The sequence below is a fragment of the Lichenostomus cassidix genome, chromosome 3 (assembly GCF_008360975.1).
Source record: "Lichenostomus cassidix isolate B80296 chromosome 3, HeHo_3.0, whole genome shotgun sequence".
Lineage (NCBI taxonomy): Eukaryota > Metazoa > Chordata > Aves > Passeriformes > Meliphagidae > Lichenostomus > Lichenostomus cassidix.
Window position 1 is genome coordinate 7648239 of NC_139483.1, and position 25942 is coordinate 7674180.

Genomic DNA, 25942 nt, shown 5'->3' on the forward strand with positions numbered 1-25942 from the left:
TTTTCAGTAAAGTCTTATGCCTGCCTCAATTTCTTACTCTTTTTTCCTATCTCAGGTAAAGATGCAGGGGAAAAGAAATGGACGGTATGTCAATAAGCTGGTTTTATTTTTAAAAATTAGTCGGGAAAAATAATTCTCTACCTCTTAAAAGTTCTGCCCAACCTAAATTTTCTCTAAGTCTTTGTGATTCCTAATTTTTTTGGTCCTGTTTGACTATACACCTCTGAGCCAAGCATTAGCAAACAGCCACAGGCTTAGGTGGCATTTAGCTGGATGCATTTGGACTGTCATATTGTTCATTGGGAAAACACCTGACAATCTTGGTACCCAAGAATGAATTTCTGATTTCTTTCCAATTCTTTGGAGTTGGGAAATGTCTGTGCTTAGATTTACCTGTGCAGTATACAGCACTTCTGTACTGCCTGCGTGCTTTATCCTGTGCGAAATAAAAAGTGTGTTTATTGCACCCTTTTTTTTAAAGACACTCATATGCTGAAGAGCCTCAGCCAGCAGTGTAACTCATGTTGATTTTCTCATTTTATCTGCAGGGGAAGTAGGAAGGAAATTACTGTGGAAAAAGTAAAATAAGTGACTGTGTGACATTGTAGGGCTAAGTGATATGTAGAGAGGATCATCAGTTACTTGACAAAGAAATCTGTTTAATATAGAAAAAGAATACAGGGTGATGTAACTTCAGCAAAGCTATTTTTCTTCATAACTGTAACTTTAAAAATAACGCTACCTTAATGAAGATAAATGTAAATGTTAAAGTGAGGCTCCATGTTTTTTTAACTGCATTTTTTGATGTTTGATTTTTAGCCTAAGCAGTGAAAAACTTCCAACTTTGCGAAATAAGTTGTTAGATAAGAGGTGGGAAAGCCAACATGTCTTTCTATAAACTCTGAAGCTGGATTATTAGAATTCTTACTACTTGTAATCTCAACTATTTTAACTGTTGTAAATTAAGCAGTAGCCACTTATTTGCAGTCAGTTTGTTTATCTTCTTTTGACTGTAATTCCACTAGTTTTTCTTTTGACTTAATCCCAGGTGCTTGGTGAATGTTGAGGAAATTGAAGTTTTTTTCAGTGTTAACTATGAAGTGGAATCACTCTTGTGGTGTGCTCTGTACTTGCTCATACTGATTACCTGGAACTGGAATAGCAGGAGGGTTTGCAGTCACCTCAGATACTATTTTGGACCCAGGACACAACTCCCTCCATTTCAAGTGATGCTCTGCTTTATTATTCCATGCCTGTTTTGAAAAGAAGAGCAGACAAGTGTGCTGCTGTCTTAGTTGTTATTCAAATCTGGCTGGTGTTGTCTGGCTCAGTAATTTTAATTTTGTGATGTACCTATAAGAACTGGGTAAAAGGCTGCTGTTTCTGGAGAGATATGGCAGATTTCATCAGCTGTGAATTTGCTCTTTAAGGTTAATATTTTTGAACAAAACCCATTACTTTGTGGATATATTCTTGGTGTTTACAAGGTCTTCAGTACAGCTCTGAATTTTCTGGATAGAAATATAGGATATGTGTATTAGTTCATGTAGAGGCAGAGGAATTAAAAAGTTACAGTTTTTTAAAATTTCCATTTAAAAATCCCCACAAACCAAGCCAAAATAAAAGTGTGCTTTAATGGCAGGGAGGAGAAGGCTTATTGTATGATGGCTGACTTAGCAGCAGTGCCTCTGTTTTTTGTTAATGACCTTTAAGCCTTGCAGCACCTCTCCTAAGTTAAATATATTGCCTCCTTTTTTGCCTTCTGGTGAGCATATTCCATTCACTTAAGCCTGTGTGTACAAAACTGTGTGTACAAAATTTCATTTTGCCACCACTTGACATTCAGTTTTATTTTAGTACAGTTTCCCTGAGATGTTATATGTTGTAAATTGAGCCCAGGGGTTTACTTGCTCTTTGGCTCAGTAAAGAGATCAAACAAACAAAAGGTATCTTTCTGCCTCAGATCTAGTCCAGGACTTTAATGCCATGAATAGAATCAGCCTCTGACCAGTGGGATGTGTCTTTAATTGTCTCCTGGACTAGCATGTGAGCATAGGTTTTCTTGATTTATGGAGAAAAAGAGAAGTATATGTGAATTATGCTGCTTGTGAAGTAATATAAAAATTTATGGGCTTGCTTGCTGCATTATTCAAGGTACATAATTTTATTACAGTGCTGAGCAACGCATGGGGCAACTGATTTATTGTTAGTGTCATATTTTGCATAATGAATTTTTTTCAAATTAAAAGACAGTTTTACTGCATGTGTTTTAAAAGGTACAAGACAATTCTTCGGGAAATTCTGGTTTAAGCTTATTTTTTAAGGAAAGCATACTTTTATACAGAGGCAAAAGTATTCTATTTGTGTCATGGTATACAAGCCACTACTTAATAAATGATTTAAAGAGTCTCACCCTGTGATCTGATACTCTTCTGCTGGTATTTTATTTGGCATAGAGGCTAGAAAGCAAAAACAGAGATACTCCTTAAAAAGCAATGCGATTTCTCTCTGTAGTATCATTTTTATTGTATAATGGCTGTTATTTATAAGTAAGTGTGTATAGATAGTGACTGATAAACATCAAATCACTTTGCAGCAGTGAACTGGTTTTGACTGAAGATGAGGGATTAGATTCGCCTCATTGCAATACCCAGTGCCAATGACTGGTCTAGGGCCAGAGCAGTGTCCAAGGTTGGTGGCTCAGGTTCTCCCTGAAGTTAAAAAACAGGCAACTACTTTAGGTATTGAAAACCAAGAGTTAAACACTTCAAGTCTAAGAGAAGGAAGTGCTAGCAGACTAGTTTGGGAATAAAACTGGACACTGAATCACTTGAGTGGAAAAGCAAAGTGTTCTCATTTCAGTGTGCTGTTGGATCCTCATCTGCACTGGTTTTGCTTGCAACCTCCCAGGTTCCTATGCTGATGAATTCTTCATGTTAGCAATAAATTCCCTCTTGCTGCCTGCTGGGGACTCCAGCCTGTGGAGGACAATGGAAAACCACGGGTTTTAATATTCACCTCCCAAAACACAAAATGAAATATTTAAGCTATCCACCGAAGCAGTTTCCTTTGTGATGCAATATTGAAACTGTTTTAATTTCTCACTTATGCTTAAAAAAATTAACAAAAGTTAAGGCTTAGATATTTGTGGATCTGATCTTTAAAGTAGGAACTTGGAGTAGTTGATTTGTACTTGTCTCTTCTGTTTCATTAACCATTTCACTGCTTCCATAGTGTGGGTGAAATACACCACAATGGTGAAACTCACTCACCATCTTTTCTCAAAGACTCTAATGAAGCTGAATTGTTCAGTTAGCAGTTGTTTTCTTTTCAAGAATTCTTAATTTTGCCCTTTGTGGATGGTTCCTGCTACACTGGCTATCTTTTTCCTTTGAGTGCAGTGATCCAAAATGAAGCAAATGAGAGCTAGGGGATGTGGGAAGTGCTGTACAACTTGGTTTATAGCCTGCCTAAAGGCACCTTCCCATCAGCTGGGTTACCTGGGACATACAGCAGGCCTGCAGTCTGCTGGTGGGTGTCTGAATCATTCAGTCTGGAATCCCAGACTGAACAAAAATGGTACATCAACACAGCTAGAAGGGCTTTTCACCCATAATTTTTGTGCAAGGGAATTCTAGAGTCAAGAGTGGTTGATAGAAAATACAAGGTGCTCACATATTTGATGATGTCCTGAAAAGTCAGCCTCACCAGACCCACTTTGAGCTTAGGGTATGTAAGTGGGACTGCATTTCTTCCAGATGGGAAAATAAAACACAGCTGACACATGACTGAGTTTAAATTCTCATTTGTACAATATTTTTAGAGTGGAAGTAGAAGTTCTGAGTGAATATGAAGCTGGCAATATGTCTGTGTGGTATCTACATGACAGTGAATTTCGTAACTCTTTACATGTTCTGGGGAAAAGTACTTCTTGTTTTCTGCTGCTTCTAAGTCTTCCCCTGGTAATTTCTATGTTAGTTCTTGAATTATGAGAAGTAGTAAATAATAACTCCTTGTCCACCTTCTCTGTACTACTCATGATTTATAGACAACTGTCAAATTCCCCTTTTATTCCTGGCTGAAAAGTGATGTTCTGTTTACTCTTAGCTCATGCAAACCTGTGCCATTCAAAGTGCTGTATAAGCAGTTGTGGTAATTAAAAAAAGCAGATTTATAAGACACCTGGGCAGAAAGAAGCACTGAGAATTTGTGGTTATAGCTGAGATGACTGGAAGGTACCTTCAGGCTGAAAATCAGGGCTTTAGTGTGGAGTAACTTACTGTGTGATACAATAACTTGAAAGGTCCTTAGTTTCACCCTCCAAGTAACAAGGACAGTGTTGTCCTCATTTCATTCTAGAACAAGTTTTTGGGAGTTTAAGGGTTTGAATCCAAAACCCAAAGACTTGGGTGCTACCAATGGACTGTCTATTCCTGTACCCCAGGAACTGAGAATCAGCTGAAGGGGAATGTTTTTAGGAGCAAAGCTATTCATACACAAGTCTCAAATTATCTTCAATAGCATGCTCAGCCAAATCTTAAAAGGAATACAAGTACACATTAATTAAGAATTAACATAATTCTGTTCCTTGAGTATGGTGATCATTAAAACATAAACTCAGTGAACATACACTTGAGAGAAAGCTGCTAAATATTTTTAAAAGCCTAATTTTCAGTAACCCTTTTTTAATTTTTTCATTAAGAGAGAAAAAAGAAGATGACACTTGATTTTCTGAAACTTTCCATTTGCTTCTCAAGATCAAAAAGTTGCTGAGTGTCCTTAACTGCTGATAGGACAAATCAGGAATGATTTAGATTTATATGGAAAGCAGAGACATGGGATGGCATTTTGAAAAGTGCCTGAAAGCCACATTAGTGAAGCTGTTCAGACAACTAAAGGACTGAGAAAATATGCAAAGAGATTTTCAGGCATGTGTGCTGGCCATTAATGCAATTTTCACAGTTGAATTTTAAGAAATGTACATTCTTAGGCATTGAAATGCTTTTAGAAATCTGACTGTTGTAATACCACAAAGGAGGTTTTCAAAAATACTTCTGTTGTGGAAGACCCATGTGTCTGGTCATTTCCACAAGTGTTTGGAAAATAGGATTTATTTTTTTGCCACACCAAGTAGTGTAACACCTGAATATTTTTGTAAGTGCTGATGAACAGTCCCTCAGTAGTGACCTGAGCTCTCACACCACCTCACAATTAACCACACTGGAAATATCAGTAGTCTACAGGAGGCTTTGCATGCCATAAAGCATTGCTCCCCAGGCTTGCTGTTGTGCAAAATGAGAAATGGCACAGCACAATAGGGACTGGTTTCTGTCCACATACATCTCACAGAATGAAGAGGGTAAAATTTGCTATTGATTCTCAGCTTGCCCTTTGGTTTGTATTTCACTTTGCCCTGCATGTCTGCTCTTCAGCTGATTTTCTGTGTTCCTTGTGTTTTGCAGAATGCCAAAGCCAGCTATGACTTCAGCAGTAATGATCCCTACCCCTATCCCCGCTACACAGATGACTGGTTCAACAGGTAAATGGATTTTGGGCAGCCTACCCTTCCCTTTGGTTTGTGTAAGCAATTCTTCATCTTTGTGAAATGTCTGTTTTCTGTACTCAGTGGTCACAGAACAGACAATGCAGTCTCACTGCTGCTTGAAAATTAGGGGTTACTGACACTTCATTTTTTTATGTTTATAGTTCATATATTGAGTTGTTGCTCTAGCAAAGTATATTTTTAGATTGTTTGACTAGATGATAGCTACATATAATTTTTTGTCTGCTGTTACAGAAGGGTCCAGTAATCCAAACCTGTATAAAGTGGTTTCTGATCTGCTAGCTAATTTTAAAGGAAGTAAGCTGGAGAGAGGAAGGACTTTGGGGGGAAAAGTCTTTTCATCCTATTGTAGCCTAAGAAGGAAGAAAAGCAGCATGATGTAGAATGACCAGTTTAAAAATAATTAGATCTTGTGGTAAGTTCTGAATCACCTTGATTTAAGGATAGTGTATTTGGGGTAGCATTTTTCTAGCTGCTGGAGTAGCTGGAAGTTCACATACAGAGGAAACTGTTCTGTTGTGTTTATAAATTTGGAATCAACAGTGCAGCTGTGCTTGTTTTGTTATTTCTCCTGAATACATCGTGATTGCCAAGACCCATTCCTTCTTCAGAGTGTTCTGAACTTAGCTCTGAACTTAGCCAGTTTTCAGCAGGAGAAGGACTGGTTCTCAAGGTATAGTATAAATAAGGATGGCCCAAAAGGCAAGGCTTAAGATTTAAAAAAGTGTGACTCTTTAGTTTTCCTAAACTCATTGGCTTTTTTTTTTTTTTTTGACATGGAATAGAAACATATTTCGACTGTTTTTTAAAAAATGTGTCTTGGGTTCTGCATCTGTCCCATGGCAGGTTCTAGCTTGAATTTGCAAAAATTATTTCAGGATACTTTCAATGAAATTCCCAAATGTCCTTTAGACAGATGTTGCCAGTACTGCTGAGGATTTGAAAACTTAAGGATTCCAGGGCTCAGGCTGAGTGGGTATCAAAAAATATTTCAGGCCTCTTTGATGTGGTTTTCATCTCTGGCTAGTCTCCAAGTTTTGGATGGGTTTTTTTCTTTTTATTTCTAAAAAAATCAATTGTAGCTCTGTCAGAGTGACACAACAAAGAAGCAGCTGTGCTTCCACCTCAGACATGGGACTCCTGGAACGGATTAAAGAGAGTTAGGAGCCATGATGTCCTTCTTTGTAGTCCCGCAATTTTTCAGCCAAAGAAAGATCTCAATGAGATTTCTCCTTCATTTTGGGAAAGGACATCTGGCACTTTTAAAGTAGTATGAATCCAGTTAGTGAATGGAAAGTCAGAGAAAGACTTGGGCTCTAATTTGTGAAGGTCTGCTTCCTTTCTCGCTTTATTTATGCGAAGGATCTTTTTAGGAGAAAGATATCACTCAGCTCTGAAGAGGAAGAAAACTAAATTTAGCTTTAGTGTGTAATGGTAGCTTTTGTTGTTTTCAGTGTGGAACCTCATAAGTTATTCTGCCAAGCCCTGTTAACACTGATTCTGCTGCTATCAAGTACTTTATAGTGGGACCCAGTTTGCTGTCCTCACCTGCTCTGCAAAGTGGCCCTGGAGAGAGAGTTACCTCCCAAAGTCTCTTTGAACAGACCTCAAGCATTCCACATGTGGCATGGGTTATTGTCTCTGGCCCCAGGTGCCCCTGGCTATCTTCAAGCATTCAAGTGAAGAACGCAGGGTGAAGCACTGTTGTCTGTGACCTGATCTGTAATAATTAAGAACATGATTCAGGTTTTCAGAGAACTGCAACTCTTTCTTCTGTTTTTTGAGGGAATCAGGAGTTTAGGTCAGCAACAGGAGGAGGAAAACAATGGAGAAATTGCTTTGCAGATTTCCTGTTCTTACTTTTCAGAAAAAAAATAAAATGATACTTAGGAAGTATAACATTGTTTGTCAGTGAACCCTGGTCATGATGGGATGTTCCAGCCCTGGAAGTGTTCAGGGCCAGGCTGGCTAGGGCCCTGAGCAGCCTGATCTAGTGGGAGGCATCCTGCCCATGGCAGGGAGATTGGAGCTAGATGATCTTTAAGTTCCCTTCCAACCCAAACCACTCTGTGATACTATGAACCTTGAGATTTCTTTCACAACACAGGGAATTTTCTGTCTTGCAAGGTAAATCACAGGAGCAACACATTTGGTGGAACATCCCTTTCCTACCTTCACAATGTAAGAAGGCTTTAAGATGCAAGATTTTTAGTTTTCTCCAGGTTAAGATGCAAACCAGCACCCTGCATCCAGCTGTCCAGGAGTAGCTGTGACTGTTTTTCTCTGCCTATCTTTGCTATTCTGTTAATTGAGCTGACATACTCCTATATAAGCTCTTGCCATGACTTCTAACTCCTGAATTATTGTTGCTGGTAGGTTACAACTGTCTGCCTGACAGTGTGTCTGTCCCTACATGTAGCTGCACAGGTGCATCTGGATAGGGAATGATTACATGGAAAATCTATTGAGAGAACCCTGAAAGAAAGGCTCCATTTTACACTGTTTGCAGTCAGTGATATATCTCCCATTGAATTTTATGCATGCAGAAGGATCAGACTCAAAACAGGATAGCGTAATATCCCATTTTCCATGAAGAATACATTTCTGTATGAGCAATTCAAGTGATTTGTGGAATAAGAAGCAGAGGACTGATCACCAAGGGGCTTTTGTGAGCTGCCAGCTGCATGTGCATAGTGTCATTAGACTTTAAGAATAAATAGGAGAGGTTTTTGCATGGAGTATTTCATTGATCACAGCTGCTCTGCGTGTAAGCACAGATTCCCCTTCCATTTGGTGCTTTTTAAGGCTGATGGAATAACTTTGGCCTTTCCATCTAACAGCCACCCCAAGCAGGATGGGTTTTGGAAGGGCAGAGGGATGGCTCAGGCAGGAGACTGCTTTCAGGCAGTTCAGCTGCTGCTGTGGGCAGAGACCCACTGATGGCTTGGTAGCCGAGTGGCTGATTGCCATGTTTACTGTACTCACTGATTGACAGTGTTCAGATACACAGCTTGGGCACCCAGCAGGAGAGGGAACACTTGGTGCAACATGGAACAGAGCTGTGTTTGAGCTTGAGGAGCAGTGGGAGCAGAGAAGGAACCTGTATCAAGCCCTTGTTCCCAAAACCACAGGCAGCCCCACAGAACTCAGTAGGTTTTAAGAATCACTTTGGGAACTGACTGTGATTTTGAACACCCTCTCCTCCTGAACCACATTCTGTACCTTGGCATGTACCATGTCCTGCAGTGAGGAGGTATTTGTAGGAATCAGTGATTGTTTGGTCTTACACAACCCTCTGATTTCATTTTGTGAGCATGCAGAAGGCACAACTCAGGCTCTCCCCCTTGGAGCACTGAGATTACAAATTTCTGCCCTGATCTAAATAACCAATAATTAATTCCACTCCTGTGAGCTTTGTATTCTGTATATTCTCTCACTCAACTAATGATCTAGCAGGGCACAATTTATGTACTATCTCGGAAACCTGTATTCTTCAGACATAAGAATGTCTTTTACTAATTATGGATCCAAACCAAAGTAGGGGAATGCTTTCCCTTCCATTCAGGCTGGATGGATTCCCTTCAAACGTTCAGAAGCTGACAATATGATGTAAGTACAGAGGGGATTGCATTTGCCCCACAAAAGTGTCCATCTGAGTTTTGCATGTTTATTTGCTGCCCAATGCAAGCAGCTAAAGTGGTCAAGACAGACATATAGTCTCAGCTATTGCTACTGCAGCTCTGCATAGCCCTCCCCTGCAGACAGCTGAAGCTGGGATGGATGGGTCCTGTCCTTTGCTGTCTGCAGATGCATTTCAAAGCAGATGAAAAGGAGCCTCAATAAAAATCTGTGCCACCTCTGACACTTTTAAAAAATGTGTCAATAGAAGGGTACACATAGTACCACTGGCAGTGCATTTTAGAAACAGAATTGTTTTCAAAGACAAAGCAGAGTGAAATTTTCATAGCTATTACAGATTTTTTAAAAATACAGTATGCAAAACATTTTTTCCACTCAATCCACTTTTCCCACTGTACTTTTTCATGCATGTTTGTGTAAAATGTTTTCACTTACATAAAATTTACGGAAAACTTGCTCTACTTACTAATATATGGTTTACCTTTGAAGTAGCTTGTTCACAGCTGAAAATCTTTTAAAGTTTGTTCTATCCCCTAGTTTTAAATTCTGAAATTTGGAAGAGGTGAACACTGTAGAGAAAGGCTGCGATTTGTGCCTGTGACATGAGTCACTTCATAGAAACCACAAAGGCTTTATCAATGATACATGAACAGCAAATAGGACTGAGTAGGAAAAGCCTGCTATTTGCCATTAATAATTCAACCAAATGCATTTCCACTAACTCATGAGTGATTTTTTTCCTCTCTAGTCAGCAGCACAATATTGAAACTCTGTGCTGCTGGAATAGGCCTGTTTGCAGTCTCTGTTTTGTGGGTCACTGTGCTGGGGAGGACAGGACAGGGAGAGGACCTTCTGGTAAAACTTTTTCATCAGGAAGGTCCTAATACAGTCTTTCTCACTTTGATCTGGCAGCATCACTGATTTTTTGCACCCCACCATTAGTCAAGCCAGTTTTGAACAAAGCTATTTATTCTTCTGCGTGGCTTGTATTTGGCCCAAATAATGAATGCCTAGCATTGACAGCACCTAGCTGTCTTTCTGCCACACTTCCTTGAACAAGAGCACGAGGGAAAATCTGCTTGATTGTTGATAGCAATTTCTACAGCAGCTGAATAGGAAATCTGTATTGCTGTCCTCTCTGCCCCTTTGTAAAAGAAAACTGGATGAGATCTCAGGCATCTTCTTCTATGGAACTGCCTTTAAAAATATATTCTTCTAAGTAGAGCAGGAAGAAGTGTATGTTGCTTCTTACCTTTTTGTTAATGTTATACTCATCTTTGCCAGAGGCCCTTAAAGGGAAAGAGAGAAGAAAAGGTGATTAAAACAGTTCTGCTGCCTCACGGGGTGGTCCACCTGATGATACTCAGCATAACCTTTATAATACAGCATTTTTAATTGCATGAATCATTAGTGTGCTGCAGGATCAACTCCAGTTTTAATGCACAGAGGGGAGTGACGTGAGCAGTAGGATAGATTAATATATTGGTTCAACATCTTAAACTAAAAAAAAAACCCTGACAGCAGCACAGGTTTCAGTAGTTTCCCTGCTGCTATGCTATTTTTTAAAAACTAAGTTATGTTGTCTGTAGTTCTCTTCTCTGTGGTCTAATTTCTCTGATGATTTGGGAGAAAGGAAAATGCAATATCCCTTCCTGCAGGAAGCCACTGCCAGTCAAAGGGTCTCTGTTTGGAGCTGTAAAGCTCTAACAGTGGCATTGCTGAAATACCACGTCAGACTTTTCCTGCTTGAGCAGAAAGCAATAGCTCTGTGAAATGGAGCACCTTGTCAACTCTTTTGGGAATTAGGCTCTGGGTGAGAGGGATGCATGTGCCCTTAGGTCTGACAGCTTTGGGCCTGGCCAGCCAGACTGCAGTTCTGCTGCTGAGGAGAGCAGTGACCACTGTGGCTCCCTTCTGCTACTCTGGCTTGGTATTGCACCCACCTCTTCTGTAGCATTTGTTTTGTGGGCAGGGCTATGCTCTTTGCACATGTTCAAACAGCAAAAAGGCAATCAGACTTTGTTCTATAGGGTTCAAAGTAATGGGTGTCACACTGTCAAGCCACAAAAATAAAGGAATTAATATTGATCTTACATTTACAGTGTTCTGTCAGTGGCTGTTTCTACTGACTACCAGTTGGTAATGGGGCAGAACCTGTCTCACTGAGCTAAAAAGAAAAGGCCTGAATAACTATACAACTAAATGCAGTGTAAGGATACATGTGAACCTCAGAGCAAGCATCACTCATCCTGCAGAGGGGAAACTGGAAATCACCTGCTTCAGGAAGGAATGAACTCATAACAGTATCCAGCACTCAGCAGTTCGCCATGGAATGGTTTTCCTCTGCAGCACTGGGAGCTGACTGAGGCAAAACAAGCTTGCAGTGGTCAGCTCTCAGCATGTGCATTAGCTGGGGTTCATGTGGTCTCTCTGTCTTCCTTTTCACAGCCACGGGACAAGGTGTGCAGGAGAGGTGTCTGCTGCTGCCAACAACAACATCTGCGGCGTGGGAGTTGCGTACAACTCCAAAGTGGCAGGTATGGTAGCAATCCAAGGTGTAAATGGTGAGCTGTGCTTCAGGGGGAACTCCTCCTGCAGACACAGGGAGTGTTGCCCAAGGACAGGTCTGCAGATTGGTACCAGGCCAGGTGTTTATTACTTTTCACAGTAGCTGGAGACAGGAATTTCTCTATGTCTTTGCCTTTTCAACCAAGGGCCTTATATAGGCTCTTTAATAACAGTGCAAAAGAACAGCTCTACTCCTTCAAATACCAGCTCCTGTTTGCATAATGATTTTCAGTGCTTCTTCCCTGTGTAGATGCAGAATCATTTGTGGCAAATCTCATTTTGTAGGAGGTAAAGTATAGATTCCTGCTGCACTTGTAAACGATTTGAAAAGGCAAATCTCATGCTGCTCTTACTCTTTAGGCTCTCACAGGGTAGGACCTGCAGTGCTGTAAATCTCTGTGGTTGTAGGTCTCCTCTGTTTTAACAGTGATGTAGAGTGGTAGGAGCAGATGCAGAGAATGAAACAGGTGGTACTTAGCACCCAGCATCCACACCTTGGGTGTGTTGGGTATTTTTACTTCTAACGAGCTCTTTTCTGCACAGATGTACTAAATACAGTGCTTGAAGTGAGTTGACACTATATGTCAGTTTAATCTGAAGAAATCCAGTTTTCCCACTCTTCAGACTGTTCCATGATGAGAACTGAGGCACAGCAAGCAGAGATAAATGCTTATGAATTTCACATTACTTTCCCTAATCCAGACCAGAACATCAGCATGGATGGACGCATGGCTTCCTGGAGATAGTCCACAGTGTGTGTTCATGGATAGCTCTGCTCTGCTTGGCCAGGCCCTGTTTCAATGTAGTGTCAGGACAATCTGGGGAAGGCTACATTTCACCTGTCACCTAGGTGACTGAAAGCTGAATCTCCACCAAAGAAAGGCACCAAGCAATGTTTGCTAAGCTGTTATCCAAGAAATATCACTGAGTGTTAGTAACTGGCTGGGCAGATCTAATGAATGTCTACTTTCTCCAGGAATGGTAACATCTCCTTCAGGGATAGGACATTCCATAAAATTTACATTCTTGCAAGACTTGCTCCAAGAGGAATGTGAATTGAAGCATGGGGTTTTGGCTGGACTATATCCATATAATTCATATAACTCTACAACTTCAAGCTGATTGTTTAAAAATCAAGAGGTGTGAAGACTTTTTCTGATGACCACCAGCCTACAAATAATCTTCTGTATTTGTCCACTTTGTAGTAAAATCCCCACGAGTTTTTGGAAGTGCCAGCCAGCCTTCCCTGCCTGAGGGCAATGTGCATTGGCAGCACCACTGTGTGGTCCATGGGCACTGGAAGTCCATGAGAGTTGAGGCTCTGCTGCTGTCGTGGTTTGGAGTCCACGTTTGGGGGATGAACTGGAAGTTGGTTACCGTAATGGATGAACGACAAGAATTCCCCTTAGCAGTCGTATGGCACTTCATTGCAAAAATCCAGGGTTCCTAAACAGTCAGTGAGTTATGAGTTTGCTTTCTTGTGAGGCACAACAAATGTGTTTAACCAACCACTATAAACCACAATAGGAACATGTGCTAGGTATAACCAACAACCAGCACTATGGTGTGGACGCTCATTAGTTCTGTCATTTGTTTTCCAGGGTTATGTAATTTGTTTTTCACCTCTAGTTTAGCTGAGTCATTCCCAGAATGCTTTTCTAGTTAGCTGAAGTAACAAGAGTGAGCAAGAGTTTTACAAGGGAAACAAGGTCTTCATTTTGTAAGGTTTTTCTTACCCACAACAGGTTGCCAAGGATCTGGGGCATTGCTTGTTTTTTTCTCTTGTACCTCTTTTTTTCCTTGAAGATGGTTTGGCTCCTCCTGTTGTTCCCCCGCTTTTCGTCAGGGTCAATAATTAATTTTGTGGTTATTCTGGGTTAGGTTTCTGAGGAAATTTCTTCCCATTTGTTGTCAGGGAGGTGGTGAATGGGCAGTGACTGAGAGACAAAAGGGATAGCCAAGTGCATTGACATGTCATATAAATGGTTCAGGGAGGGGGGAACAAGGGTTTTGGCAGGTCCTAGCTGGGGATAGGTGCTCCTTGCCCGGCGTGGAGGAGAGATGGTTGTGGTTTTGGGTGCTGGACTGCTGCTGCTCAGAAGCCTTGGTGCTGCTGTGGAATTCTCCTTGCTGCCTGTTGTTGAGCCCACTGCTTGCAGGAGCTGCTGGCTGACTGGGAGTTTTCAGCACCCACCCTTGCTGGGAGAGACCCTCAGGATCTGTGTGTGTTTCAGGGGAAACCAGACCCCCACCCATCTGATTCCTATTTGAAATTTATACCACCTTTTTCCCAGCCATACATTTGACACAATAGTTTTCTATTGAATATAGTGAAACCGCTGGCTTCTGAATAAGGATCCTTATCGCCATTTGCACTGCTTGGCTCTGTGCTACTGATTTCTGCCCCACCTCTGTCCTAAACTGTTGGGAAAAACTGAACTTCAACTCAGGGCTACAAATGAAACTTGGAATGAATCCCTGGTTACTCAGGTCTCGTCCAGAGGCCAAGTGGCAGGCTGGCTGTCAGTGAAATTGTCCTGTGTGTGAGGCATGATGGATGTAAGGTCTTGCATTGCTGTCTGTTGACTCTGGCTTGCTTAGAGTCAACACTTTGATCTTTTATGAAGTTGGCATGTCCTAAGATTGTATCATTTAGACTCTTAACTCCTACTGCAGTATGGGTTAAAGGAAGCAGGTTTTAGTTTGCTTTTTTCCTCCAAATGCCAGCCATATTTTGCTATTATATCTGCATGTTGACACAATGGTATTTTTCCAGGAAATTGCTGTGTAGTGTGTTTCCCTAGTCTCATTAAATTCTGGAGATCCACCAAAATAAGTAGAAAAACTACTTGAAAAACTAATGACATGTCAACACAAAACTAAATGTAAGTTAGATGAGGTGGGGTCTTACTCTTTTTCCCTAGCTTACAAAATACCATTTAAAATGCCATTAATAGTATTTAAACACTATGAATAATTTCTGAGATTGCTGCATCCTGTTATTTTTAAAGTATTCTCGAAGAGTAAATGGAAAACACTATGTAATTAGAAAGCTAACAATAAAGTTCTTTCCCTTTCTGGGCCATGCTGCCTTGGTGGCTGTGTGTTAAATACTGGCATCCTGCTGTGTAAGCACACCCTGGTGAAAGGGGAATGTCAAGTGCGGAATTACTGACTGGGTGAAACTGCCAGTTACTTAAAATACCTGTAACAGGGGGCCTTCTGCAGGTGCTGAGATGACATTTTGTGCTGGGTAATGCAGATTTCATGTTTATGTTGGTTGAAACTACAGGTATTCGAATGCTCGACCAGCCTTTTATGACAGACATTATTGAGGCTTCCTCCATCAGTCATATGCCTCAAGTCATAGATATATATAGTGCCAGCTGGGGACCAACTGATAATGGGAAGACTGTGGATGGACCTAGAGAGTTAACGCTGCAAGCAATGGCAGATGGTGTGAATAAGGTAACAGTCTTGTTAATAATTTGGGTTTGGGGCAGAATTGTGTGTATGTGCTTGTGTTGAAACCAGTGACTTGGGAACACAGTGCAGTTGCACAAATTATCCAACTTTCAGCATATTTCAAGGTTCTTTGATGTTCTCTCTGCAATATTTGGCATTTTGGTATTGCTTTTATTGTATAGTCTTAGCATACTGTCTTTAGTCAGCCTATATATGCTTTTCATATGCCATTGCCATCTAGATGGAAGACCCTGATCATGTAAATATTCCTCAGGCTGAAACATGCCAGCTGTGCTACCAACACCACATTGTTTGTTTTGGTGTGTTACCAATTTAATGATTGTTTTGGATTTGGGGTGTCTCTCAGGTCACTCATGTATGGTTGTTATTATAGCTGCAATTGAACTGCAACGGATCAGATGTCCATGGACTAATATCATCCACATTTCCACCTCCTTCTAGGAGTAATCTATGGTCTTTGTAAAAGACACTTAATATCATCCTGTAATCGGTTTAACCTGTACACTGTAAGAAAGTTGGGGGGAATATGTGTGCCACAGCTTAAAAAGAGGATAAATCAGCCCAAACAAACCAACCTTGCTTGGCTTTGTCTCTACCTCTTCAGTGTCATGCAGCCAAGACAGCCACGACTGCTCCTGGTGCTGTAGGGTATCAGCCTTCTCCCCTTGGCTGATTATAGATGGGTTTCCATATTGACAAAATCTGAAATTACCCAGCACATCTGGGATGGCTTTGCGTGGGAGCTCCACAATTATTCACTTTCACATCCAAATTATTTCTTCCTTTTACTTGTGCCAAATTCTCCCACTCTTCATCACCAGCTTGCTGTAAGCAGCCCATTCGGTTTACCACGTTTTGTGACATGATAATTAAATCTACTGCTGTGATAAGTAGTGAAGCATCTAAAGCTTTCTCAAATGCTGAGCCTCAAATGTTTTGCCTACAACAGAGGGATTATAGTCATCCTCATGCTCCCACCCATAAAATTGCCAATGTAACCCCATAACACTGGAAGACTTGTCACAAATTTCTTCCGAGTCTGCTCAGTTTTGCTGTATAAATTGTACAAACCTCTGATGAGTTCAGAGTTTCTCTGAAGTCACCTTACACAGGCTGTGTTTCTTCTTGTGACTTTCATTTTTCTAGTATTTCCATGAAGATCCCCTTAAACACTTCGGTCTTGAGGATAAACTTTCCTAAGTATGTGACAGTTTTGGCAACACCTTGATGTGTTATAATTGCTTGATCTCTCTTCTACTAATGTTGGTTGTAACAGATATAAGCTCTGAACAGAAACATTTCCATGTAATTTTTGTGTTGTCCTCTTCCAATGGAGAACTTGTCTAAAAGTAGCAGAAAAGGTGGAAGAATGAAAACTGAACTGAATAGAGTTACTTTACCCTTCAAGAGAAGCGATTTTAAGTCGTCGTCATGGGGATTTTTTGCAATTTGGTATATAAGATATCTTTGAATTAAGTTGCTGTCATATTGCTCTATGCTTCAGTTTGTGGAATTACACTGGAATTAACCTTCTCTTTGAATGTTAAATATCAGAGTAGGGATTTTTCTTTTCTGCTTTATTGCTTGGTTGGAGTCCCATACTTGGAGTGTTGGGTGTTTGACTTTTTTAATGCCTTGTCCTCAGGAGTGTTTGTCATTCTCTTCAAGAAATAATTTGCAGTACTAAGATCAGAAGAGGCCCTGAAATCGCTTGGGTTGAAGGCTCAGGAAAGAGAGAGAACAGTGACAGTGAGCTGTGCTCTGGCAAGGGTTGCTCTCATACCTTACCAGGAGAGATAAAATTAACAGGAGAGCCTGCATTAGTAAACCAGTTCTGTCGGTCATTGCAGAATTAGGAGGAATGGTAGTGGATTCTACCTAAGAAAAATATTGTTGTCCAGAGACAATTACACTTAATCTCATAGTGGCAGTATCCCAGCTATCTCCTGGCAATATGTGCACAAAAGATGAGACAGTTCCACACTAAATAGCTCCCTTTGTGTTGTGATCATAGCTTTATCTACCCTTCTTTTGCTCATTACATTTCCTAATGGAATGATTTTTTTGAGAGGTATAGTTTGTTCTGATCTGGTTTTTTTTTGGAGAGACAGATTTCCTAGAGGTATTTCAAGCTGTCGGTGGATGCTGGGTATTCTCAATGGTGCTTTGAAAAATCCACTACAGAGTTGGCTGCAAGTAAAGAAAACTAACAAGCTTTTGGTGTAATAACCTTTTACCTAGTTTAGGTCTGTGAGATATGCACCAAATTCTCTATTGACTGTAAAAATGTAAATCTAGTTTATGTCTATTTTCCAGTGTAACCCTCCTGTCTTATTAAAAAGTTTCTTCCGTAAACAGAGAGACAAATAAATGTAGGAATTCCTTTTATCAGCCTAGAGCTGATTCTCACCAGAATGACGGTTCACGAATTAATGATGAAGTTGAAATATTGGCAGGGAGGAAACAACATGCTGAGAATAAAAATGTGTTCTTAAACTAAAAGTAATACTTTCAAATGTCTGGAAGGCAATAAAAGATCTCTTGCATGGAGCAAGATTAATATCCTTGCTTCTAATGCAGTAAAATAAAAATCAGTAAATGGGAGTGATACAGAATTCTTACAGGGAATATGCATTTGATTGAGTTGACAAACACAGGTAATGTTTACCTTGCTGCCACCATACTTGGGAGCTCAGCTCAAGGAGGAGCTCACTGCCAAGTCTTTCATCCTTCCCACAATTTCCATTCCATTGTCATGTCCTTCAGAATTCCTCCTTCCAGAGCTACTGAGATGTGGGGGTAACTAGTTACCCGATAATGGCAATATGATAAAAACTGCAGAAACTGTGAAACTTCATGTTTATATGTCTATTTTTGTCTTGAAGCCACCCACCTATAACTGGGTGGGCTAAGGCCAACCTATCTTCTATTTCTGATATATGTTCTTCTAGCCAAAGACATCCCTGCTCATTGCAGAGGGGAATTGGACTGGATGGCCTTTAAAAGGTCCCTTCCAACCCAAACTATTCTATTTTCTTACCTTTCCTATTCCGTTACCCGTTCTTGTCATGTGTTAAACTAATTCTTGCCTTCTATCTTAATCATACCTTTATTTTGGTGTGCTGTTCACTTGGAAGATAAATAGCATGAATAGAGGCAGGGCTAAATTAACATAGCTAAGGACAACACAATGTGCCATCACACTGGCAATTCCTTTATGGGCTATTTACTAACTGTATTTCTAAGGCTGGACTCAAAAGGGGTGGTGTGAGTGTGAACTGGGGTGTCAGCATAACCCATGTAATCAGAAGTTATTGGGAAAGGGACTCAAGCTGCTTTTCGTTCCTAAGACACAATCCCACTAATTGCTTTAATGTGATCTGGCTTCACTGTGTTATCTCATGGCTTTATTTTGTAGTGTCAGGGAACAAAGGCAATGAACTCCTTAGGTGGTGTTCAGAAAATCTCTTTATTAACAGGAAAACAAGCCTTTTTATGCCCTCCAATTGGCAGGCCTGGCATTTGCATCCAGAATTGTATCAGTCATCATCTTAAACAGGAAAAGGCAACTTAGGTCAAGAACTAATTCCACTTATCTTTTATGGTACATCCTGTGTAGTGTCCAGTAAATATTTCTTATTTGCCATTTCATGAGTCCAGTTCTTTCCAGCTTCAGTTATTGGAATTTAAGACAATAAAAAGAAGTAATCAACTAAACTGGTCTCTATCTATTGCATTTTTATGATGTAGGCTTTTATATTAGGAGGTTGTGAGGGGTTGCTCACAGACTGAATTAATTATTTGAGACTTCACAGGCTCAGCCATAATATATAATACATGATCCATTCGTGCTTGTGCTGGTGAAAACATTATTGCTTCCCTAATTTAGTTCTACCTAAGAAAATGCTGCTGAAGTAAAAATTGCCAGGGGAGCAATATTCAGAATTTATAGTCACATCATGTCTTTGTAATTGGGCTCACCAATGGAGGAAGAAAGGACAATGAAAAAACCAAAAGCAAATATTTCTCATTTGCCTCTCTCCAAGTGCACAGAAACTGTGTTACTGTTCTTTGAAAACAGCATGTTAATGAAGTATATACAGTTAGATACCTCTAACATCATTTTATTTGTTCAACAGCTAAGTGAGGACAGAGAAATTTGTGAATACGGTAACCATCCGATTACTCCATTTTTGAGGAAGCCCAACAAGCTTCTTTATATCTTGGGAGCCCTTTACTATTGTATTGCCATTGTGTCTGAAATATGCATTATAATTCCATGCCCTGTCTTACTCATGTAAGATAAAATCAAACCTTATTAAAACCCCACAGGTGTTGTATCTGCTGGGAATTCTGAACCCTGGCCATCTGACCGGGGTGTTTTCTAAGGAGGCAAGACAATAATGTAGTTGAAAACGTTGGTTTTGTTGCCTCACTCTGCCCCCAGTAGTGGATTTTGTGTAATCTCTATGCCACAGCTCAGCAGATATGTGGTTTAGGTTCCCAGCAAGGCTGATGCCTGCAAGCTGGGAACTTTTACACAGTGCTGCCAGGGGCACAGGTGAAGCTATGATGCTGGAGTTTGTCACACCACTTGGAAATGCTGGGAAGGGTCACTGGTAAAGAGCAAATTGGGTGTTTAGAGTCTTTCTCAGTGAAAGTCTAGCTCAGAGATAATGAGAAGAGGATGAGATTGATTTTTTTGCAAATATTATCGATACCAGAATTAGGCCTGTAGAATTGTTGTATTATCACAGCCTAGCATCCAACAGAAAAGACATGGCTAATTAAAAGGTTTTGCCTCAGCATTTTCAAAGTTCCCTCCTCATTTCTCTGCTAGACTGAACCCTAATTGAAACTAATGCTGCCTCTCTTCACCAAAAGTGTAATTTTACATTCATTTCTCTTGGTTACGAGAAGTCCATCCAATTTCAACAGCAATTTCGATGCAGAAAATGGCTCAAGCCTTATTTTTAGCCAAAGGAGGTGTTAACAATTATGCAATTAATTGTGGGTTGGTGGATGTGAGTTCAGTACTCCTCTGTGACCAAATCTAAAATAAGTTACAGAAAGCCTTTTATTAGGATTTACAAATTACAGGGCTCAGGTTTTTTAGAATCGTGTATGTAGCAGTCTTTTGGAGTTGGGTTATTACTTGACCCAAATAGTTTTGGAAATCTGGTAGGACAAACTGGACAGCTGGTTATTGAAGACAGCAAAATGTGAAAGGGACAAAAACAGGAGATGCAGGACTGAGATGTGGTTCCAAGTGACATATTATCCTCTGCACAGTAGCCAAATGTTGAACTGAGTTCTTGCTCCTGCCAAAATAGCCTTTCCTCCTCCACTGCTGGATACAGGAGGGTTAGACAGGCCAGCAGGGAAGGGACAGGGCCTTAATGAGTGGTGCATTTGAGAGGATAAAGCAGCTGCTGTTTCTTCTGAGCTGAGCTCTATGGCTTGTGGTTGTGCTGGGCTTTTCCAGTCATACATTTCAGCACCTCCAGGCTTTTGGAAGGAGCTGGATGTAGAAGTGCAAAGGCATTCAGCTCAAACAAGGCAGCTGCCCCCCTGAAGCTGTGTGGTGGCAAACTTGCAATCCAAATATGTTTCCAGCTTAAACTGTGGTATCTCTGAGGTTGCTTGGCTGGCTGTCAGAATGTGTTTCTGCCTAGATTTTGCTTTAGGTTTTAACAGTGCCCAAGTCATCAGTGTAGGAAAGGAGCAAAGGGATCCAGGAAGACACAGGCTACTGGATTGCTCTAGGCAAATCATAGGCTACCAAATAGCTCTAGCAGCTGGAGGAGCCAGAAGAGCAAGGGATATCAGGGATGCAGGAACAGTCAGGCTCTGGAAAGCCCTGGCAGTGCAAAAAATGGGCAGCAGTTCAGTGATGCCAAGGACTCGGTGCCTCCAGCTGGTTTGCAGTGCATAGCCAGACTGCTGGTGCACAGGAGGGGTGGGGAGACCAAGGCAGAGCAAGGTCTCTGTGTAATCTCCAGGAGGGAGGTCTTGGGAACCCAGTCTGATGCTCCCCACCAGGTCATGACAGCAGAAAAATGGTCCCAAAACTCTTTCAGTCTATTGTTGCCTTGGCACATCCCAGCCTGGGAATATAATGGTGATTTCATTTTACCTGTGTGGGCTGCAAACTATACTTCCTGCAATAATTAGCAATTGCTACTTGAAGGATGCAGGTTTTAGTTACAAAACGTGTAAGGATTTTCCAATAATTCGGTCATGAAGAGAAAGGAATCCTCTTTTCAGAGAAAAATGCAGTCAAAGTATATAGAGGCCAGAAATTATCTGAGTCCTATTCATGAGTCAGTAGGACCCATGAAAAAGATGATAAGAAACTGCAGAATTTTTTGCTTTTCCTGGAAAACCAGTCTATCTCTTACCATAGCAGGCACACAAATTGCTTTTAAATTATATAGAAGGTGGTGAAACACCTCTGTTTTCCTAGCAGGAAGAATTACAAAATAGCTGTCATATATCATGCAGAAAGAAAGATGCTTATAAAATGTGTGTTTTGAATTTGTTACAGAAAGCAATTTTCCGTTCTATAATTTTTTCACTTTTTTTTCTAAATGTACTCCATCTGTATGTGCTTTCATAGGAGTGAAGGAGTCCATAAACATCACCAAACCATTTGGCTATCCTTATCCTGAAATACCTTTTCACTTCACCTAAAAAAATACTTCCTCACAGTGAGGTGCTGCTTTTTTTCCTTCTTACTCACTCCTGCTCGCCTCCTAGTGTCCTGATTGTGTCCTTCCTTGATACTTTGCTTTTCAGGGCAGGAGCCTGTGCTTTGTTTTTAATTTATATTGGTTGGAAGCTGCTATTCCTGATCTACAACTGAAGCATTAGGCCAAATCCAAATGAAAAATGTTCTCTAAAGACTGTTAGGTTCCTTCCATCCATCATCAGCCAATGCTGGGTGGCAGTGGGAGAAGTGGAGGAGCCATTGCAGAGGCCATGCCGTGTTAGAGGCCCTGCTGTTACTGACATGGGAGCTTGTCAGCCTTGATCAGAAGGGTCAGGTGAGCTGGAGGAGATTTATTTGTCAAATACATCCATTTTTCTCTGGATCCAACAGTCAAAATGTCAGGAAACAATGGCTCGGGTACTAGCCCAGCAAGCATGATGAATGAAGACAATAACAAAGGGGAGAAAAAATAGTTTAAGATATGCCTGAAGTTACATAAACTGAGAAAGGCTGAAGTCCTCTGCCAGCTGACTTTTGAATGGTAGTTCACTAAAGACATCTCTCTGGGACTGTGCACTTGTGGAAGATGAGAAAAGGGGTAAGAATATTTCTCAGGGATATTTTTTCCTCATAGTCCACTATCCCAGTAAGGACACTGGAAATAGAAAACCTACTGTTTTTTCAAAGAGAGCTTCTCAGGAATTGTCTGTGAATTACTAAACATACAGCCTTGCCCAAAATTTAATTCTGGTTTAAGCTGAATTGAGAGGTGGCCTCTCGGGCTGGTACTAAATGCACCAAGATCCATTTTTAGCTGTGAGTGAGATACCTCTTCTGATGGCTCAGAAGGGCAAGTGCCAGGCTGTGCATCACTTTTGGAGGAAATGAGCAGGTTTCTACAGGATTTTGGAGGAAAAATACTCTTTAAAATATATCTTACTATCTTGCTGGTGTTGTCTTCTTCCTGACTCTTCCTTCATCCACAGAACTCTGGTGTTTATTTCTTCCTGACTCTTCCTTCAGGTTCCCTCTGGTGTTTACAGTGTATGTTGTTACTGCCTTCTCCAGTCCTGTTTGTGGTCCAAATATACAGCAGCTTGAATCACACCACTAACGTTGTTTAGGTTCATGTAAGGTTGAGATGCAAATAGGAACTTTCAGCTCCCTTTAAATATGACAGTTAACCTAACTGGGATTTTTTTCTGGTTTAGCACAGAATCAAAAGGTGGTATGAGTGGGAAGGGACCTTAAAGACCATCTAGTTCTAACCCACTGCCATGCCATGAGCAGGGATGCCACCCAGTAGATCAGGACTAGAACAGTTTTATTACTACCATCCAGAGAACTGAAAACTGACTTCCCCTGAAGCCATATATGGGATGTAACTCCCATGAAAGGGATATCCTGAGTATCTCAAGTCACTCCTGATATTCTCAAGTTACAGTAATTGCATGCATAAAACCCATCCCAGAGTTTCAGGTCCTCTGTGAATTCTCCTTGCTTCAAACCAGCAATTTCTTACATCCATTTTCTGCTATTCTGCCACAAATCCCATCTGTGGGGGAACAGTTGGCAGCATGGAACAGTCCTGCTGAGCAGAGCTAAGTCTTTCTCTGTGCTGGACACTGCAGAGGTTAACTTCTTGTTAGCACTTCAGTGAATTTCTCACATGAAGTGTTTCCTCTCCCTTTCAAATGACAGGAAGGGAAAGATTGTTTAAGAATTGGTCCATACATGACAAGCATCCTATTCCTGCCACCAGCAGCCACCTGCTTTCTGTGTTGGACAGCACCTTTTGGTGGACAGCTTTTTTGGGATAGAGGCTGTCCAGAGGCAGGCAGAGGGTTGCAAAGTGATGTGGTGGTGTAGGTGGGTGTGATGGTGGCAAGTTTGGGATATAGCATCTGAAGACAGTCCAAAGACCAGGTTTGGGCTCTGTAAGCTAATGGCAGTCAGAGCACAAGGTGGGATATGGAAAAAGTCAAAGAGAAAAAAAGGCATAATTGGTCATTTTCTACTGATTTTTATTTTGTTTTGTTAAATAAATTGCTAGCATGATTTTGTTCTTAAAGGTATATATTTTTGCAATGGTATCATCCTCCCTGAAAACTCAAATGACTAATATCAGGTCTTTGTGGGAGTTCTTAGATGGATTTCAGTGAGCTTTTTCATAGTCATTATCTTTATTATGAAAATCTGTGTCCTGAGATGTTATATATCCCAGTGTCAGCAAACCTACTGTGCAATTCAGTGGATTATAATGCAGCTCACTAACATGCTTGAAATAATGAGGTTGCTCTGTTCAGTGGGGTGCAATGAAAAATAGAAGCTACTGCTGGGAACTTAGATTTGATTTAAAATCCTGACTGAAAAGGTTCCCTATTAAAATGCCACTGCAGGTTACTAAGTTTGTATATTCTTTAACTTCCATTTCATGCTGGGCAATGAGAAGGCCAGAAGAAGCTTTTTAATCTTTTGCTCAGTGCATCTAAACACTGTGTTAAATTCCAGTCTTGCAGACTTCTGGTGCTCTTGGAAATAAATGTTGGATTACATGAACTAAATACAGAAAGAAATGGTGGCTGTGCTGGAATCAGTTGGAGATCTGAGCTTTGAGTTCCATAGCACTGATCTTTCCCTGAGAGTTGTAGTTCTCAGGTCTGACTCTCTTTCAGGCAACTCCTACCTCTGTCTGATTATGGAATTAGAAGGAGCTAAGTTGATCCCTTCCCACTCCCTACCTACCTGCAAGCTGGGGAGAGGGTATGGAGTTCTTGCATTTAATTAATGGGAAGGCTTTATGGTGGCCCTTCAGCTTCAGTCTCTCCTCTTCATCTCAGCATAATTGCTGGGCTATTTTTCTGTAGATTATTTGTATGGTGTCATAACTTTTATTTTTCCTTTGAAATAGAAGCTGGTTTGTCATAAAAACAGCTCTGAGCTAATCATACCTTTGGAAAAAGAAATCTATTGAGAATAAAAGGTGCTGGTAGAGCTCTTTAGCCATTGTCTGAATCTAACTGTATCTTACAAACCCAGCCTGTGAGATGACCTATATCCCTTTTAAAAGAACAATTTTCCTCATGGCACTTAGACCGTGACATAAATGCTATTGAATCCATAAAATGTCTTAGCATCTGGCACAGCAGCCTCCAGGGTGTGAACCAAACCAGGAGATAAATGGAAGTGTTCTGTGTACACAAGGCTGCAGAACTGGCTTTGGTTGCCAGTTACCTGGATTTAATAACCTGAGTAGGTCTGTGTGTTTTCAGCTGAAGCTTGATGTATGTTTTGTTTGTACCAGGTTTCTCCTTTATAGATGCCCAGCTTTACAATTAGATATGCAGTTGTTTTGCCAGTTGATGGGGGCAATTTAAAGGACAGAGACTCCAGTGGAAAGAATGGTCTTACTTTATATTAATATTAAGGCAACACAGAGGTAAAATGATACACTAAATAAAACAGTAAGCTTACTATGCGCTCAGCTTTAGCAACAAACAAAATAAGCAAGATAATGCACCTAATGAGTACTATATGAGAGGGAGAATGGTGATTGAGAAAGATACATCACCAATTGCCTAAATACTTCACCACCATTCAGAACATGCAGTTGCAGGTTGGGGAGCCCCTGCTGCAGTGGCAATTTGGAGAGCTTTGCCAGGAATTGGGGTGTCCTACACAGTGCTGCCACTCAGAAGAGAGGTGTCCAAAGTTGCTGCAAGGGGGAATCCCAGCTTTATAACACATTTCCCAACCAGCCAGGACCAGAGCTTGGCCAGAGCCCAGGCCGTGGCTGGGGAAGGGGTTTCTTACAAACAGCCATCTGGTGATGTCAGTTGGGAAGGTTTATTGAAATGATACATTTATTAACATATCTTGCAGATAATTGCACAAGGTCATGTGAAAGCTCCTAAAGCAGCCGGTTTGGTGAGTCTGTACACAAGGTTCTTTGGTAAATGACTAAGATAATACCA

The 25942-nt window shown here is 40.8% G+C and overlaps 1 protein-coding gene across 1 annotated transcript in view; it reads left to right on the forward strand.

Moving 5' to 3' along the window:
* The window catches only part of PCSK2 (proprotein convertase subtilisin/kexin type 2), a 100470-nt gene that overhangs the window by 63244 nt on the left and 11284 nt on the right, over window positions 1-25942 (forward strand). The window contains exons 6-8 of the mRNA XM_085054270.1: window positions 5463-5539; window positions 11651-11739; window positions 15063-15238. Coding sequence (XP_084910396.1) covers window positions 5463-5539; window positions 11651-11739; window positions 15063-15238 — 342 coding nt within the window. The remainder of the gene's footprint in view (window positions 1-5462; window positions 5540-11650; window positions 11740-15062; window positions 15239-25942) is intronic.